Consider the following 19,159-nt stretch of genomic DNA (forward strand, 5'->3'; position numbering starts at 1 on the left):
GCCAGCAAACTCCCTCCTTTCAGAAACCACACACCTGAGGCTCCTGCTTTCCAACAAACGGGAATATTTTGCCCCTTAAACTTCCAATGTGCCCCACGAAGAGGGGAAAAAAAAAACCAAAAACAACACCAGGCATTAAAAATATAGCTTTACTCCTCTTTTCTCAGCAGGCTTCAGGCTGAGATGTGCATCCTCCTGCATCTCCTCAAGTGTGGACTCCTGTCCGGCTGCCCCCAGCCCAGCTGTCTCTCGTTTTTCACACCTTTTTAGCCCTGTGTTGTGGTTTGAAAGCAAAATGAATGAGAGGCTCCAAGGCAGAGATATAATTTAATAAGAAGAAAGGTAAAAAAGGTAAAAATAAAATAAAATAAATGCAATAACACAAAGGATCACTGACAGGGTCAGAATACAACCTGAGCAGGATGGTGGAAGCAGTCCAGGTGAAGTGCTCTTCCTGAAGCAGTGATCCTGTAGAAAGGTCTGGGAGCTCTGGTCCTCTGGGAATCCAGTGGGTAAGTGCCCTTGCACTGTCCCACATACCAGCTTATATCCAGGTGAGAATGCTTGGCTCCTCCCCCTGGGCAGAGCATCTCACAATAGCATGAGAAGTGTGAAATGGGTCCTTGATGGCCCATTAACAGAGATAACCCCTGGAGGGAGTTACCTGTGACTCATGAGCCATTAGCAGAAGACACCCCAAAGGTGTTAATGGGCCATTGGCAGAAGACACCCCAAAGGCCATTAGCAGAAGAGGCAGGGGGCTTGGGAAAACAGTAGCCCACCTGGTTTCAAGAGTTCATGAAGATGGTGATAGAATAAATACTTTGTGTACATCCTACACTGCAACCCAGGACATAATTCACCCCTTATTCTATTACCATCTACATCATATCCAAATCAGTACATTCTTACAAAGATATGCATACACATAGAGAATAAAATGTTACACACTGTTCTCACTTAAAATTAAGTCTCCTTGTGGTACACAATGGGTTTCCCCATCTTTCTGCATTACCCACCAAGTGTGACCAGGTCCTTGAGCAAAGACAATCCCATGGATGGGTCTGCCTTTTCCTGAGGCGGGATTAATCCAAACAGTCTTCCCTAAAATGCCTTTCATATGTACTGCAGGGACTTTATCTCCATCCACTGTGTGCAAGGGTTCAGACTGGGCAGGACCACCTCGATTAATAGACCCTCGGGTGTTGACCATCCAGGTAACTTTGGCTAAGTTCATTTCCCAATTCTTGAAGGTCCCCTCGCCAAGTGCCTTCAGGGCAGTCTTTAGTAGTCCATTGCACTGTTCAACTTTTCCGGCAGCTGGTGCGTGATAAGGAATGCAATATATCCATTCAATACCATGTTCTCTGGCCCAGGTATTTATAAGGCTGTTTTTGAAATGGGTCTCATTGTCCGACTCAATTCTCTCAGGGGTGCTGTGTCTCCACAGGACTTGTTTTTCCAGGCCCAGGATGGTGTTCCGGGCAGTGGCATGAGGCACAGGGTAGGTTTCCAGCCATCCAGTAGTGGCTTCCACCATGGCCAGCATGTAGCGCTTTCCTTGGCGGGTTTGGGGAAGGGTGATGTAGTCAATTTGCCAGGCTTCCCCATACCTGTACTTCAGCCATCGTCCACCATACCACAGAGGCTTCACTCGCTTGGCCTGTTTGATTGCAGCACAGGTCTCACAGTTGTGGATGACCTGTGAGATGCTGTCCATAGTAAGGTCCACCCCTCGGTCACGGGCCCATCGATATGTTGCATCTCTTCCTTGATGACCAGAGGCATCATGGGCCCAACGAGCTAAGAACAGTTCTCCCTTGTGCTGCCAGTCCAGATCCACCTGTGATACTTTCACCTTGGCAGCTTTGTCCACCTACTCGTTGTTGTGATGCTCCTCATTAGCCCGGCTCTTGGGTACGTGCGCGTCCACGTGTCGAACCTTCACGGTCAGTCTCTCTACTCGGGCAGCGATGTCCTGCCAAGTGGCAGTGGCCCAGATGGGTTTTCCTCTGCGCTGCCAGTTGGCCTTTTTCCAGCGATTCAGCCATCCCCACAGAGCATTAGCTACCATCCATGAGTCAGTGTAGAGATAGAGCCTCGGCCATTTCTCTCGTTCAGCAATATCCAAAGCCAGCTGGACAGCTTTAAGCTCTGCAACCTGACTCGACCCACCTTGTCCCTCGGTAGCCTGTGCAACTTGTCGTGTGGGGCTCCAAACTGCAGCCTTCCATTTCCGGTTAGTGCCTACAATTCGGCAGGAGCCATCAGTGAAGAGAGTGTATCGTCTTTCAGTCTCTGGTAGCTCATTATATGGTGGGGCTTCCTTAGCACGTGTTACTTGCTTTTCTTCTTCTTCAGACGATAATCCAAAATTCTCACCTTCTGGCCAGTTTGTTATAACTTCCAGAATCCCAGGGCGATTTGGGTTTCCAACACGGGCGCGCTGTGTGATGAGAGCGATCCATTTGCTCCATGTGGTGTCAGTGGCGTGATGTGTGGAGGGAACCTTTCCTTTAAACATCCACCCCAGCACTGGTAATCGGGGTGCCAGAAGCAGCTGTGTTTCAGTACCAATCACTTCTGAGGCAGCTTGAACTCCTTCATAGGCGGCCAAGATCTCCTTCTCTGTGGGAGTGTAGTTGGCTTCGGAGCCTCTGTAACTTCGGCTCCAGAATCCCAATGGTCGGCCTCGAGTCTCCCCAGGCACCTTCTGCCACAGGCTCCAGGATAGACCGTTGTTCCCGGCTGCAGAGTAGAGCACATTCTTCACATCTGGTCCTGTCCTGACTGGGCCAAGGGCTACTGCGTGAGCAATCTCTTGTTTGATCTGAACAAAGGCTTGTTGCTGTTCAGGGCCCCAGTGGAAATTGTTCTTCTTGTGGGTAACCAGATACAGAGGACTCACGATCTGACTGTACTCAGGAATGTGCATCCTCCAGAAGCCTATGGCACCTAGGAAAGCTTGTGTTTCCTTCTTGTTGGTAGGTGGGGACATGGCAGTGATCTTGTTTATTATCTCTGTGGGGATTTGGCGACGTCTATCTTGCCACTTGACTCCCAGGAACTGGATTTCTTGAGCCGGTCCCTTAACCTTACTTCGTTTAATGGCAAAACCAGCTTTCAACACAATTTGGATAATCTTCTCTCCTTTCTCAAAGACCTCCCCTGGGGCGTTCCCCCATACGATGATGTTGTCGATGTACTGTAGATGTTCCGGAGCCTCACCCTTCTCCAGTGCAGCCTGGATCAGCCCATGGCAGATGGTGGGGCTGTGTTTCCACCCCTGGGGCAGTCGGTTCCAGGTGTACTGCACGCCCCTCCAGGTGAAAGCAAACTGGGGCCTGCACTGTGCTGCCAAAGGGATGGAGAAGAAGGCATTGGCAATATCAATGGTCGCATACCACTTTGCTGCCTTGGACTCCAGCTCATATTGAAGCTCTAACATGTCTGGCGCAGCAGCACTCAGTGGTGGCGTGACTTCATTCAGAGCGCGGTAATCCACCATCAGTCTCCATTCTCCACTGGACTTACGCACAGGCCATATTGGGCTGTTGAAAGGTGAATGAGTCTTACTGACCACCCCTTGGCTCTCCAGTTTACGGATCATCTCATGTATGGGAATCACAGAGTCTCTGTCAGTGCGGTATTGGCGGCGGTGTACTGTTGTTGTGGCAGTTGGTACCTGTTGTTCTTCGACTCTGAGCAGTCCCACAGCAGAGGGGTCATCTGAGAGACCAGGCAAAGTATTCAACTGTCTGATGTTTTCTTTCTCAACTGCGGCTATCCCAAAAGCCCAACGATATCCTTTTGGGTCTTTGAAATATCCATTTCTGAGATAGTCTATGCCGAGAATGCATGAGGCCTCTGGACCAGTTGCGATGGGGTGTTTTTGCCACTCGTTCCCAGTTAAACTCACTTCAGCCTCTAATACAGTCAGTTCCTGGGAGCCTCCTGTCACCCCAGAAATAGAGATGAATTCTGTTCCTACATACCTTGATGGCATCATGGTACATTGGGCCCCAGTGTCAACCAACGCTGTATATTCTTGTGGGTCAGATGTGCCAGGCCATCGGATCCACACAGTCCAGTAGATCTGATTGTCCCTTTCCTCTTCCTGGCTAGAGGCAGGGCACCCCTATTCCTGGTCATGGCATACATTGTTCTCCTCCTGTACGTATGTTTCTGAGGTCCCTTCCAGAGGATCAGTCATATCATCATTCCTCTACCGTATGGAGTTCTGAGAGACTGGGGCAACCTTGATTCTAGATGGGCTTCTTGTGGTAGGTGTTCCTCTTATCAGTTCACATACCCGGGCTGCTAAGGCGGAAGTGGGTTTTCCATTCCACTTCTTCATATCTTCTCCATGCTCTCTAAGAAAAGACCAGAGGTTACCCCGTGGTGTGTATCCTCTCTCCCTGGCTGGGGGACGCCTGCTCCTAATGGCAGAGACTCTCGTCGGCTCTGGTGAGATATGGTAAATTTCTTCCTTAAGTTCTTTTAATTTTTGATGGCCTTCTTCAATCAAGCTCCGGACTTGCTCAGCCAGTCTTGTTTCCACAGACGAGACATGGGTGCGAACTGGGGCGGTGACAGTGTCCTCGTAAATTCTTAATTTATTAGCCAAGACACCCATCTTGTCCTCACTTTCCCTCCATTGCAGTGTTGCCAAGTAACGTGAGTGCATCTCTGGTCCAAGCCGTGCAAGTCTCAGCCACATCCGTGATGTGCACTGGACATCATCTGGGTTTTTAGGAAATCTCTTGTCTTCTGAAAAAATGATCTCCAGCACAGCCAATTCCCTCAGGCGTTGGATACCTTGTTCTATTGTGCTCCATTTGCCTTGGTGCACTTGGAGGTCTTCTTTACAAAGGTATCTGTCTTTCACACTTGTTAGCAGTCGCTGCCAGAGGCTGAGAGGTTCTTGGGTTTTCCCAATCCCCTGGTCAATGACCACATCCTGGGACAGCGATCCCAGTTGCCTGGCTTCAATTTCATCCAGAATGGTGTCATTGGCTGCAGCGTCCCAGATGCAGAGCAGCCAGGTCAGGATGGACTCATTGGTCTGGCGGGTGAATTCCCTTCGTAGGTCACGCAACTCACCCAGGGATAGAGAGCGAGTAATAATCTCTATCTCTGTCTCTTCTGCTGGCTGTGAAGGTTCTGCTGCATTCTCGTCAGTCACTACGCGGACTGACTTGCTCTTTGACTTCTTTTTCTGAGTGGTGGCAACTGCTACTGGTTTAGGTGGTTCCAGTTCAGTGATGGTTTGTGTGGAGATGCTGACAGCACCTTTGGTTCCTTTCTCCTCTGTGACAGTCTGTGTAGATGTGGACACCGTTGCCTCACTTTTGGCTTCTTTCTCCTCTCCAGTGGTCTGTGTAGATGAGGACACTGTTGCCTTGCCTTTGGTTCCCTTCTCCTCTGTGTCAGTCTGTGTAGACACGGACACTGTTGATTCACTTTTGGCTTCTTTCTCCTCTGCAATAGTCTGTGTAGATGAGGACACTGTTGTCTTGCCTTTGGTTCTCTTCTTCTTTGTAATGGTCCGTGTAGATGCTGATGCTGTTGTTTTGCTTCTCTTTCTCTCTTCCTCTTCCTTAAGAACACGCTGTATCACACCAGGTAGTGTTTTGATCCTAAGTATGGTACGGGCTGTGCAGAGAAGAGAAAGCAGGACTAACAACAACATCATACTGTCCTTGGTATCAAAAGGGTACTCAATATTTTCAAAAACTGCTGTGTTATGCCTGAAAAACTGGAAAAAATCATTCTTTACTCCTCCCCACAGGGGCTGGGTAAGATTGTTGAGGCCCCAGATGTAGCATCCTAGACCAGAAAACGAATCCAAAACTGGATATATATTTTGAATGCTGTTCATTGCCTCGGAGTTTATCAAGCAATGGACATAATAGACCAATAAGGCAATTTTAGTACCATACCCTGGTCTACACAGGAGCATTAAGACTGGCAGATAGTGCCTCACGTGTGGAAAAATATAGAGAGATAGGTATAAGACACATGTAAGCATGTTGAGCATCATAGCAAACAGGTGTCTTCTTCAATACAAAACTGTAGTTCTGACTTTTCTCAGTGCCTCTGCCCCATGTTGGGTGCCAAAAAATGTTGGGGTTTGAAAGCAAAACGAATGAGAGGCTCCGAGTCAGAGATATAATTTAATAAGAAGAAAAGTAAAAAAGGTAAAAATAAAATAAAATAAATGCAATAGCACAAAGGATCACTGACAGGGTCAGAATACAACCTGAGCAGGATGGTGGAAGCAGTCCAGGTGAAGTGCTCTTCCTGAAGCAGTGATCCTGTAGAAAGGTCTGGGAGTTCTGGTCCTCTGGGAATCCAGTGGATAAGTGCCCTTGCACTGTCCCACATACCAGCTTATATCCAGGTGAGAATGCTTGGCTCCTCTCCCTGGGCAGAGCATCTCACAATAGCATGAGAAGTGTGAAATGGGTCCTTGATGGCCCATTAACAGAGATAACCCCTGGAGGGAGTTACCTGTGACTCATGGGCCATTAGCAGAAGACACTCCAAAGGCCATTAGCAGAAAAGGCAGGGGGCTTGGGAAAACAGTAGCCCACCTGGTTTCAAGAGTTCATGAAGATGGTGATAGAATAAATACTTTGTGTACATCCTACACTGCAACCCAGGACACCCTGACTGCCACACAGGTGTTGGCCACAAAAACACAACAGGAGGGGCAGGCAATGAGCCCTGATGTGCTTTTTGGAGGTGAGGGCTGGGTGTCCACAGCCCCCCACCAACAGGGCTCCCTTCAGCAGCCTCCTTAAGATCGTGGCAGGGGGGGCCTTTCTGAGGTAAAATGGTTCCTGGCCAAAAATTTGGCAGCAAGAGCCACGAGAAACTTCTGCTCAGGGTCCCCTTTCTTTCCAAAACCTCCCGTCACGGCTTCTCATATTCCAATTTCATCCTTTCTAAGCTGCTGGGGGTTGTTTGTTTGTCTGTTTAATCAGTTTTATTTTACCTCAATAAAAGCAGAAGCCCCTAATGAGGAGTTTCCCCCATATTCTGGCATGCTTTCACCAGCTCTTACCCTCCCCAGCTGAATTATGTCCTTGTGTTTTTTTTTCTTTTGCATTTCAGTTCTCTAAGTTCATCTAGTGCTAAAATGAAGAAGAATTTAAAAAGTATGGCTGGACTTTCTCATTTGAAGTCCCCCTGCTCCTCAGTGCAACCCCAGCAGGCGGCCATGGCCTCAGGCTGCAAACCACAGAGGAAAAAGCTGCCTGGCTCACGTGTACCCTTTTCCTATATAGTGTAGGAGAGAAACATTTCCTAATCCCAAAGCAGGCAGAACCACACTGACACCCCTCTCAAGCCTGTCTGAGGGTGCTGAGCCTGGCTGGCTCCATCTCCTCAGCATCTTGAAACGGGCAAGAAGAAAGCAGATTTCTGCAATGGTTTTTGGCACTGACACACACCACAAAGCTGCACAAAGGCTGGTCACAGACACACATCCAGTTTGCACAACACAAAGGCTGATTGTTCAGTAACACATGGATAGAAAAACCCCATAGCCCAGCAGAACTGCAGGACACTTGGCTCGTGTGCAAAGGCACCAGCAGCACTCCTGTGGAAACACAGCCAAGCCACAACACTGTGCCTCAGTCAGGACACATCCCCCGTGCAGGGGTAAAAAGGGATAAACAGCTCTTACACAAATACTGCCTTGGAGGGTGGTTGAATGAGGCATGGAGATAATGGGGATGGGGTCTCTAGGTGTGCCTCAGTTTGCTCACAATGATTTAAAGGCAGAGGCTCTTGGATGAAAAGCTCTCTCTGTTCCCTGTTTTGCAAAGGACAGGATTTATGTGGAGTGGCTATGGAGTGCTATCCAGTCTGCTTTACTTGTTTCTCTTAATTACCAGCCTAAACAATCACGACGGCAGCTGAGTTGTAAAGACGATGGATAAACTGACATATAAACGGTTGTGCTCTGGGTCTGACCAATTTTATAGGTTGCCTTCACAAAAGATCTCGTGTGCAAACTTACAACCCACAGACCCTGGTATGTAAACACTCTTTACTAGATTTAGCCTTGAGGAAAGCATCTGATGTGAATTCCTTGTGACTGTCAGTTGCCCAAGGGCTCTGATAAAAAAAGGCCAGTTTTGAGTTGGATGACTAGATTTTCCTGGCACTGGTATCACATGCATGTTGCTAAAAGCATGTGAGGCCTTACTGAGAGCTGGCCTGCTTTGACTGGAGATAATAATTTAAGGGATGCTGACCCAGGAAAAAGGCTGTTCCCTAGCTAACCTGCAAATGTGACATAATGGTATTGGGTTTGTGCAAGGAGATTTTACTTGGAACTGACACCATGTGTCAGAAGTGTAACTGTTTCATCCTTACCAGGGTTTTCCTGGAGTCACTGAAGAAAGATCCATGGTTTTCCACTGTGCCTGTGGCTAGCTGAAGGTGGCTGTCACACGATCCTTCAAGAGTCCATGACTTACCTGGAGACAGCTCTGGAGAAGGTGCTTGACCCAGGTACCACAAACTGACTTGGGAAGGAACCCCACCCATTGTTACCTAGAAGCAGAGGCCACCCAGGCTGGCAAACAGGCCATGCTGTCATCTCTGAGGCAGGGTGGGACAGAGGGCATTCCATACCAATACCCAAACCAGATGTTTCTATTATAAAAATAAGGCTAATTTTTAGCAGAAATTGCCAGGCTGCTCAAAACCCTTTCCCCAAGATGCTTTTTGGGTAGCACAGCAGACCATGCTCACTGTATTTGGCTTTCTCCACTGCAGCCACTGCAACACAGGTTCAGTTTTAAAAATCTCATGTAGCCAGACCCAAAAATGCAGATTTGTGTCAATAAGTTTACAAGGACTGGACAGTAAGTGTAAAATTCTATCCCTGGTATTCCTGTCCCTTGAAATCATATAATCAGCCTGGGAAATTCTGGGTTTCCATTTTCCTTTAGTTTCATAGCCACAAGAAAAAAGCAAGGTGGGATAAAGAGTAATGAATGCACTCCCCTTCTTGCCAGAGGTAAAAGAAGTAAATATTTTTGCCTGAGAAGTAAATCTTCAGGCTTGTCTGATGTTAAATTACCTTTAAGTATATATCAAGTACATATATAAAATACATATACTAGATGTACTTCTACCAAACTCAGTAAACTTTGCAGTTAGGAGGGTGATTTTTGAACAAAACTGTGCAAAGAGAGTTTTTCTGCACTTACCACAAAATTGTGGCTTTAACTAATTTCTCACTTGGAAATATAAGCTGTTATAAAAAATATCAGTGACTATCACTTCCCTCATTAACTGATGTTTCTGTGTACTGTGGGAACACACACAGGGCTTGCCTTACCCACCCCAAACTTGCTGGAGGTGCTCCCCCTGAAGCCATGTGGGTTCCTGGAGTAAACAGGCAGATCCTGTTTGGATGGAGCCTCTTCCTGACCTGGGGATAAAGGGCAAGACTTGTATGTTTCAGGAAAGGACTCACTAAATGGAAAATACACAAACACCTTGCAGATGTACCATGTCTTTGTGAATTGTTTTGGTAAGTGTAAGATGGAAGAGTGGCTGCAAAAAAAAAAAAAAAAAAAAAAAAAAAAAGAAAAAAAAAAGAAAAAAAAAGAAAAAAAAAATCTGAATTAAAAATGTTTTTTAATCTATTAAATTAAACTGCAGCAGTGGGTAGAATTTTTTTTAGGGCAAATTAAATGTGTTGATTGGATTGAAACAGCTCCCCCCACTGTTTCCCTGAAACTCTACTCAAAGCAGGGCCTATAAATCATGTCAGTAGAGATCTGTCACACCTCAGGGAAGTCTTCCAGGCTGCAACAGAAACACAGACCACAGCTATGAGTATTCAAAACAAAGACAGAATTTCCCCCACATTCCTGCAGTGAATTCCTTGCTTCATGCTAGCTTGGACTTCTGAGATGCAAGTTGCCAGAAAAGATGTTTGAACTCCAGACTCAGGATCCCAGGATCCAGAAGAGGAAAAAAATTGTTATTTTCGTGGCCAAGATCTCCTTTATAAGGCCACTTAATGGTATCTTTAGCATGTGTTGAAACAGGGTGAAGCTGCTTCTGGTAGCCCTTTATTATATTAAAAAACAACCACAACAACAGCAACAAAACCACAATGAGATGTTTCAAGCTACTGCATGACTATCTTTGGGGTTCCCTCTTTTTGTTAAGGTCTTCACAAAATACAAAATTAAATGTCTTTTCTACATACAGAACAAAGTAGAATCAAGTAACTGATTAGAGTATGTACAAAAACTTACACATTCTGTCTTGTTCTTTAAAAAATATAAATATCAATAATGTTCAGTAAAATGGGTTGGTTTATTTTTAAGGCTTCATTCTTAGATCCTTCATTATTTAATGAGGTGTCAGGTAGGCAGAAAAGGGAGAGAAGAGAGGAGGTCATGTTTTTTATTAAAGGTCATGTGTTTAATTCCTGTGAGATTCTTCTTCAACTCTGGCAGGAGATTTCCCTCCACATTGATTTAAGTTTCTAGGAAGCAGAATGGAAGGAAAGGCAAATAAAACCTTTATTATTGCTATTTTTTTTTCCTTCATTAGAATCTTGATTTAGACCTGTCTCTGGAAGAGGACCATCTGCCAAGATCAAAGGGCAGGGCTGTATCCCAGCTCCACCTGGGACAGGTTAGAGTGAGGAAGAGGCTGCTGGAGGTGTTTTAGCACCGACCCCGGAGGAGGTAGCAAGTGCTGCAGCCAGGGCAGCTGCTGCTGCTGCATCCCTGGGCGTGAAGTCCACGGGGAGACTTTCCATCAGGCACTTGAGCTGCTCCTGGCCCAGTTTGATTTTGTCGTCGAGCTCTCGCTGCTCTATGAGGAGCGCAGACTTCATCTTCACAAAGTGCTGGTAGTCCTGGAGCTGCTCCTCAGAGAGGTAGTTGCCCAGGATGTCCAAGACCACCCGTTCCCGACGGTCGAGGTTTTCCTTCAGCTCCCGGGCGTCTTCGTGCTGGCCAGCCAGCAGCTTCCTCTTCTCCTTCAGTGAACTCTGCACACCAGAGAGAGCCCTTCAGTACCCACAGCACCACACACCCTGATCCCCCTTCCTTCCTCCCAGCACCACGCCTGCTACCTCTGGAGATCGCTAACCTCCCAGACATGAAGTCAAAAGCCTGGGAGAGGAGGAAGAATTCCTCATTACGGAGTGAATGTGAACCCCACTGAACTGGACCCTGAATGTCCTTGGCAATGGGAGGCAGAAAATGCTCCAATAAAGTCAGGAAACCTTGCCTGAAAGCAACAACTACCAGGAAAACCTGGTTTCAAAGCCCCAAAATGTTAAAATGTGGCTGTCCCCAACACAGCTGCTCTGTGTCCAGACAAAAGCTGCAGGACCCCAGCAAGAAAAGAGGATTAAGATTCCCAGGGACAATGTCTGAGCTACTGCGGGTACACGAGCACAAAGAGCGCTGCTCTGCCCTCCTGGCAGCCCCTGGAGGTCGCTGTAATGCCGTGCTGGTGGTGGCTGCAGCCCCCACAGCCAGGGCTGTGCTGATACATACCCGCTCCTCGCTGTTGGCGTTGTCCCCCAGGCTGCTCAAGACGTTCTCCACGCGGGCCAGGCGTCCGGAGAGGGAGAGCAGGAGGTTCACCACCTTATCCAGATCGCCAATGAACATCTTGTACTTGTCAAACTCGTTGGGTTTGCACAGCGTGCTTATCAACAGCTCCACCTCTTCTCCGAGGGCATTATTCATCTTAATGTCTGCGAGCAGGCTCTCCTTGGCTTCCTTCAGGATTTCCAGTTTGTGGGTCAAGCTCCCGATGAGCTCAGCCTGTTGTAGGGGAAGCATTGCCACATTGGTTGTTACCAGCATCACCCTGCTCATGTGGGTGATGACAACAAGAGGATGTGGCTGCAGTTCCTGAGGCTCAAGGTCAGGTCAGCAACAGCTGACAAAGAAGGGAGGAAATGGAGAAAATACTGGAATTCTCCACCTCAGAGATAACCCAAGTAACCCCTCAGGTTGCATGAGGATATATTTGTCCAATGAATATTTACAAAAGGATCTGATTTGGTGCACCATATTGACACCCAGCTACCTACAGATGAATGTTCTTTTAAAAGCTGAGTCAAAAGAGCTACAGTCACGTCTCTGATGTGTTCCTCATGCCCAGCCTGAAACACCTTGAACTGCACCAAACAAGTGCCTTGCACACAGAGGCATCAAGGAAGTGTTTACACCCAAGATACTCTGGATTTACTCAGTGTCTGAACACAGAGCACACACCCTTTTTGCAAAAACACTGACACCTATTTCTCTGCCAAAGAAAAGGAGGCCCCGGGGTTCAGGAACAGCAGTGCTGCACACGTGATCCTAATTTCTGTTAGGATTTAGTGGAAAGACATATGCAAAAGCAAGTCTCTGGCCTAGGGCTTGCAATTCTTGCTTCCATTTACTCATAACTGAGAGCACAGCAAGCAGGAGAAGGTCTCTATACAATGGGCAGGGATTCTCACTGTCTCCAGTTTATGCACTGCTGAGGCACAAAACACCTGTGTGTTCATCTACTCTGCACACAAACACTGCAGGATGAAACAAGTCAGTCACAAGGTGGCCTGAAAACACTCTCTCAAAATCCTCTTTCCATCACAACTAAGTATCATTCCAGGCAGGAGGCAGTGCTGCTTCAGAGGAGGAAGGAGTTTCAAACAGCGGTGAGGCTGAGGTCACTGAGCTGGCCCTGGTGCCTGGGGTGGGCTGGCAGTGGGGTTCTCAGGCTGCTCTGGCAGCAGGAAGCACAGGGCACTATGTGGCCAGGCACCACTAGATGGAACACTTGGGCGTGCAGTGCTCTGTGGCTGCTCTACAGACTGCTCTCAGCTGCCGCAACAGACGCAAAGGCTGAGCAAAACGCCAGTAATAGTCCCTGAAAACAAACATCCACTCCCTGGAATGATCTCCACTGGCTGGCAGGGTAGCTCAGGGGAGAGGGAGCAAAGGTGGTATGAAATCCCACCTCCTAAGGGTCAACCACAACTCCTTTATGGGCATTCTTCCCTCAGAAGTACCCAGAGACAAAACCCAGCCCTTGCCCTCCCCTGGGGCTATGATTCCAATGCCCCCCTCCAAAGAAAGATCCTCAGCAGTTGATTGCTGGACCAAATCCCAAGGAGCATAAGGAAGGACCCATGTTCAATGATTATAGTTACATGGGGAAATCTCTATGGCAGGACTCCATGGGGTGGTCTCAAAGTCTGGCATTAACCTCAGCAAGTTTTTATGTGGATGGAGCTGCTGGGAACTGGCAGCTGTTCCTCCCTGCTCCAGGAGATTTCCTGTCCAACTGTAACAGGAGGCTATGGGGCTCCTGAGAGTGAGGTACCTTTGTTTTGAAGGCTGGGAGCTGGAGGGGCCTGTGACTTTGGTTTGTGCTCATTAATCAGTGACTCTTGGGCAATCCCAAATACCAGCCAACAGAGCTCCTTTCCATACTTACAGTGGAAACAAGCTTGGTTTATCCAAGTGATCTCCCAGAGGAGCTGCCTTCTCACGTAACCCTCAGGAGCCCCTTTCTCAAGTAAGCCTGTGTAAATAAATGTTCCTGCACACAGTGAGCAAAGAGGCCAGATTGTGCTGCCTAGGCCTAATCACTCCCATCTGTTTCTGGCTTTCCATGCAAATGTAACCTTTGAGGCCTGGGACCTGCCCTCCAGGGCAGGCTCATGGTGCAGCACCCTTGTCTTGTTGAGTCACTCTGCACCTTTCACCTTGGTATGAGCAAGCAGATTTTGAAAGACATCCAAGGAATGCTATGGACATGGCAGGGGCTGCCATTCCCTTTGAAGCTGGGAGCACTACAACCAGTGGCTTGGGCCAGATGATGAAAGCAGCAGGCAAAGGCCCTGGGCAAATGTTTTTGATTAGTGAGCCACTGGTGTATTTGTGACCCAGAATCTGTGTAAGGCCACAGAAAGAGGAGGTGGTGAAGAGAAAATGAAATCTGGGCTCTGCTACTCTGTCCATGGTAGTGTGGGATGGTTTAGACTTACAGGCAGGCTTGGCTGCTTTTGACAAGAAGGTAGGAGGTGTGTAAGAGAGGCTCAACAGGCCACAAACACCTGCCTGTGGCTCCCTGGGATGTGGGAGCTCAGCAGCAGGCCTGTAATTGCCAGGTAACTAATGTGAGACAACCATAGAGGCAAATCAGAAGGCCCTGCAGAAGTCCTGGAAGCAGAGCATGGAAGCCTCCAGCAAGAGCAGCTGGGGCCATTCCACAGTGAAAGGTAGCCTCAGTAAGAGAGCAAAATGTGTCCTCCCCTCCTGCCTGCTCCTGCCATTCCAAGCCATCACATGGAGACTGTGCTGACTTGCTGAGGTGCAAGTGGCTTTCAGGGGGTCACAGAAACAATAAAGTGAGGGGGAAAAAGAGTAACCAATGTTTCTTTGGATGCAGTGAGTGCAGACAACAGGTGAAATGGGTAAACTGACTTCACCGAAGAGGAAAGTCCAGGGAAAAAATCTCCTGCACTCTGTTCTTGTTGGACAGAGCTGGACTCCGTTCTTGTTTCCAACCAAAGCTGGCCTTGCACAACTTGCTTCACCTCTCCCTTTTCCTTCCTTGCTGTGGAACAGGGACTGCCCCGACAATCTGTACACTCAGCATTTGGTATGATCCAGGCCCGCCTCAGGGTGGTGCAAGATTGGTACTCAATTTGCAGTAAATAATTCAGATTAACTCTCTTATACAATTTGGGTCACTCTAACGAAGCTTCACAGGCAACCTAATAGCTTCCATGCAATTCTGGGTGCTGCCAAAAGCTGACAGAAAATGGACATGCACTTCAGGGCTTATTATTATTTCAGGTATGTGAGCAGCAAACAGTGCTGTATGCTGAATTTACCTTTTTCTCATTGATATCCAGCAGCTCTTCTTCCTCGTCTATTTCTTCTGGCAAGTCCTTGATTTTATTCAGCAGTTCTGCTTTGGGTGCTGAAACGCTGTAGTAAGCAGGGCAGGTGATCAGGGTGACAGGAGCTTCCTTTTCCTCTCTCCTACAGCACAATGAAGGAAAAGGAAAAACTCAGTCTGAGCCTGACTTTTCCCAGTGTTTAGATCCACGGCTTTCCAGGACTCCCTTTTGGGTACCTTCCCAGTGTGATTACCCACCAGCACAAGGCAGATTCTTGCCATCAGGGGGAGCGTGTCAGCTGCTGTCCCAGCACAGCACAACCGCTGGGTTTAAGCTCTGCACAGGATTTACCTTGCTGATGGTCAGCCAGCATGGCTCGGCTGTAGGTGGCCAGACTGACCTTACCTGGCATCATGGAGTACACCTGACTTCTGGACAGTTCTCCAGCTGCCACTTGGAAGTCTGTCTTAAAAACCCATACTGGGGGATCTGCGCTGATCTTGTAATAAGTATGTCCCCTCATCCCTCCTTCCAGAATTTGGCCTCTTGTTATCTCTGTGCCTGCCATTATTTTCATCCTGATTTTACTATCATATCTCTATTCCTTCTCTTTGGATTGAACTGTTTCAGATTATTAAGGTTCAGATAGCAGAATCCAATTATACCTCCAGGGATGTTTAATTTCCTGCTGTTTCCAAGCTCAACATTGTTCTCTAAGCAGCCCAGGGAGGTGAGCTCAGAGCTCAAACACAGAGCCCAGCTCATGGGAAAGGCTGTTTGGAAACGTCCTGCCAGGCCTCATACCTCTGAACTGCAAAACTCACTCTCACCTACAGACATGCAGAAAAACTTTGGCACAGGTTGTCCTTAGAAGGAAAGGAGCAGGGAGTTCTGCCCAGCAGTGCTTACGTGTCACCCGCCGCCACTGTCCTGCCAGCTTGTGTCTGTGATATCTTTCTCTTCATGTTGTTCTCCTTCAGCACACTGGTTCCACCAGGGAAAATCCCTTCCATCAAGTCCATGGTTGTCTTCATTTTGGAATCGGGATCCAGGATATCAGCCAGAGACTTGTCTTTATGGACAATTTCTTTTGCTAGAGCCTCTGACTTAATATCCTCTGGGGTCTTGTTCTTTGCCTTCACTGGGGGTGCTGTGCTGGTTATCCCAGAGTCTAGGCTGGCATTTTCCAATGCTGGATCTCTGGGGTTACCTTCAGGCTGAGTTATGGGCTGTCTGTCAGTGCTCTGAGGCCCTTCAGAAGAAGCAGGGGACTGGTGCTGCTGATCCACAGCAGATGGAGAGCCAGTCCTCTTTACTGGGGTTGGCCAGTTATTTTCACTGGTGGTGGTGCCCAATCCTGTTATCTCCCTCTCGGCCAGGGCCTTGGGAAAGCTTTTGAAGCTGCTATGGACAGAAACATTCTGTGAGATGAAGAGAAACTACCACCCAGGACCATTGTGAACACAAAGTAAAGGCCTACAGGAAGCAAGTTTTCCTTCTCTCTCACTTGTTTTTTTGTGTCTCGCTTCTCATTCCAATATGGAGGGTCCACAGTGTGAAGCCACCGGCACCACAATTGTTTTGTCCCTTCAACCTGGGCACTGCTGGATTGTCCTTCCAACACAGAAAGAACTAATAAACACAAAGTCACTTTGTTTTCTGCTGGCAGGCTGGGGACATTGTGCCTGCCCACCCAGAAGGGCCAATCTGAGCAGCCCCTCAGGTTGTCCATGATATGCTGGAAAAACCAATCACTACTACAGCCCCAGCCAGATTCTTCCCAGATGGATGTCACCGCAGCTCCCTGGGAGCGAGGGAAGCTGTGCTGAGTTAAACCACCTGGGCACCTCGCCCAAAGTCCTACCCTTCAGGAGAATTTCCCTGTACAGCTTGACTGTGACATACTTGCATTGTCATTTCTTGGCAGACGGTCACTGTTTCATAACAGCATTATTTTGTGCCAGGTCCAAAATATATTTTGGGAAAACCTAACTGTTTGGAGAAATCACAGATTTTCCCAGCTGTCTCTCAAAATCCAGTAACTGGAAGGAGCCAGCAGCCATTCCAGCTCTGTGCTGGAGAGAGTCAGAAGGAACTCACTGAGACCTGCAGGGACAACCAGCCCAGGAGTGTTCCTCCACAGTCCCCTGTCCTGGGGGTTTTGGGGAGCACCTGTCAGTGCACCTGCTGGCAAACCCTGATCTGACCACGTCCTCTGAGGCCACTCGTGGCAGACCAGCAGTGAGTTTGTCTGTCCCTGTCCCCTGACAGTGTGCAAGCTCCCTGCCTGGCCAGCAGCTGGGGGTCCCAGAGCACACGGGATGAGCCCTATCTGTCCCAGCCCCACATATCTTACTGTATATGGCCCTGCACCGCCTGAGCTGCCGCGCTCCAGCCTGCCCTTACCTCACGCTGGCCTCCTCCAGGAGCTGGGGGGATTTGTCTCCAGCTGCCCCATTCCCCTCAACGGGAGGGGGAGGAGGTGGGAATTCCTCCCTGCTGTTGGCAGAAGTGCAAGAGCTCGGCTCGGGATGAGGACGGGAGGGCAGTGGCAGGGAGAAGGGTGCTTGGGAAGGCACGACAAACACCTCATCGTCCTCATCCTGCAGTGACGGTGGGGGCGTGAGCTGCAGCCCCGACTCCGAGATGCGGAGCTGGGTCATGGCCTGGGGAGAAGGAGTCTCTGGGTCAGAAGAAGTGCTGCTCTGTGTGGGCAGGGACTGCCATCTCTGTGAGGGCTTCGGCCCGGCCGCCGGAGGAGACACCACGGCCCTCGTGTAGCCGCTGTCTTTGGCCGAATGAGCCCACCCCACTTTGGGCAGGAGGGACCTGTGCAGCAGCCCGGCTTTCATTCTCCACATCATCTCTTCCGTGGGAGTCTCAGGGGATCTGTCCTGGACACCATCCAAAGGCTGTGCCTGAGTGCTCCCGTTGCCCTCAGCGGGAACAGCCTCTCGTTTGGCATGGTGCTGTCTCAGAGTCTGGCTGTCACCTGTGCTCTGCAAGTCTGAGGGAGGCTGGGCAGGTGCATTAGGGGAAGAGTGGCCAGGACCAGAAGGAGTAAGGTTAAGGAATAAGGGTTTAAAGCCTTGCTTTTGCTCAGGATAGTGACTCCTCGCCTCTGTTGGGGCTGAGATCAATGCAGAAGTCCTGCTATCTGGCCTGGAGAGTTCTGAGAGTTTGTGACTCTCGACCAGCGTGGCAGGCGCAGTGACAACCTCTGTGCTGCGGAGGGGATGGGGATAGTAACTTGTGAACGCCATTTTCTCTGAGTAGCTTCTTTCTTGCTTGCTGAAAGACCTAAATACCAAGAGACAAACCATGGTAAGATAACTCACCAAGGAGCAGGAAAATTTATTGTGCACCTCCTTAATGGGCAAGTTATCAACACTGTCAGAGGCCAGTGTCACAGCTGTGCTTTGAAACTGGAAGTGAAATCCTGAGTGAGATCCACTCCCTCTCACCACCTCCCACAATTTTCAGTGTGTGCTACATCACACATGTAGGAAGTGCCACAGCAGTAACTCAGTGGAAAAAAATATTAGGAAAACCTAATGCCTGGCTTCCTTTCCCACTCTGCTTTCACTTTTGTTTGTTACAGATGGGGTGAGTAGCTATTGTTGTAAGATAGACTATTTGACATTATCTACCATCAAACTCCATTCTCATTTGCTTGTAATCTTCAGAATTTCAGCTCTATGGGCCAAATATTCCCATAATGTTACCTGCTCCTTCTGGAAAGGTGCCATTAAAATGATTCAACTGTCTCCAAGAAAAAGGCAAGGCCAAAAAATGCAGTGTTTTGACTATGGAGAAAACTGATAAAAGCTCTTGTAGCCTTAGAATCCTGTTAGAAGAAGGAGATCCCTCAGGCAGGTGTGACGAATACCAAACCCAACACATTCCAACTGCAAGTGGATGTTAATTAAGGCTGCAAAGCCAGCAGATTGAATTATTCCTTCCATGTCTTTTAGGGTGTTCACATGTGGGCCTGAGAAACAGCATCTGGCCTTTGGAGTGAGGATCCTCCTTGAAATCTAGAGCCAAACCTATTTGCCTGTCTGGCTGTTTAGCTGGAAAACAAACTGAGCAGTAATAAAGGACTGGCAGATGCAAGAGAAGGTGGCCTGGAACCACAAGGCCATACCATAAACCAGTACAACGCAATGAAGCTCTACTGCCAGTGCATTTTCTGTTCTTGAGATGCATTACCAAATAATCTCCACACAGACAATCTGTGGTGCTGGAGATTGG

At 48.4% G+C, this 19,159-nt stretch overlaps 1 protein-coding gene across 3 annotated transcripts in view; it reads right to left on the minus strand.

Annotated features, from left to right (window-relative positions):
• Positions 1-10,091: 10,091 nt before the first annotated feature.
• SHROOM3 (shroom family member 3) overlaps positions 10,092-19,159 on the minus strand; it is a 40,087-nt gene continuing 31,019 nt past the window's right edge. Inside the window, exons 7-11 of one of the 3 annotated variants that reach the window (XM_083862492.1) lie at positions 17,312-18,205; positions 15,815-16,309; positions 14,897-15,047; positions 11,553-11,825; positions 10,092-11,038 (exon numbers count right to left, since the gene is read on the minus strand). In XM_083862492.1, the coding sequence (XP_083718618.1) occupies positions 10,679-11,038; positions 11,553-11,825; positions 14,897-15,047; positions 15,815-16,309; positions 17,312-18,205 (2,173 nt within the window). In that variant the 3' untranslated portion in view covers positions 10,092-10,678. The remainder of the gene's footprint in view (positions 11,039-11,552; positions 11,826-14,896; positions 15,048-15,814; positions 16,310-17,311; positions 18,206-19,159) is intronic. The other 2 variants (XM_083862491.1, XM_083862493.1) reach the window with 2 other exon arrangements.

The sequence above is a fragment of the Zosterops lateralis genome (assembly GCF_965231275.1).
Source record: "Zosterops lateralis genome assembly, chromosome: 5".
NCBI classification, from domain to species: Eukaryota; Metazoa; Chordata; class Aves; order Passeriformes; family Zosteropidae; genus Zosterops; species Zosterops lateralis.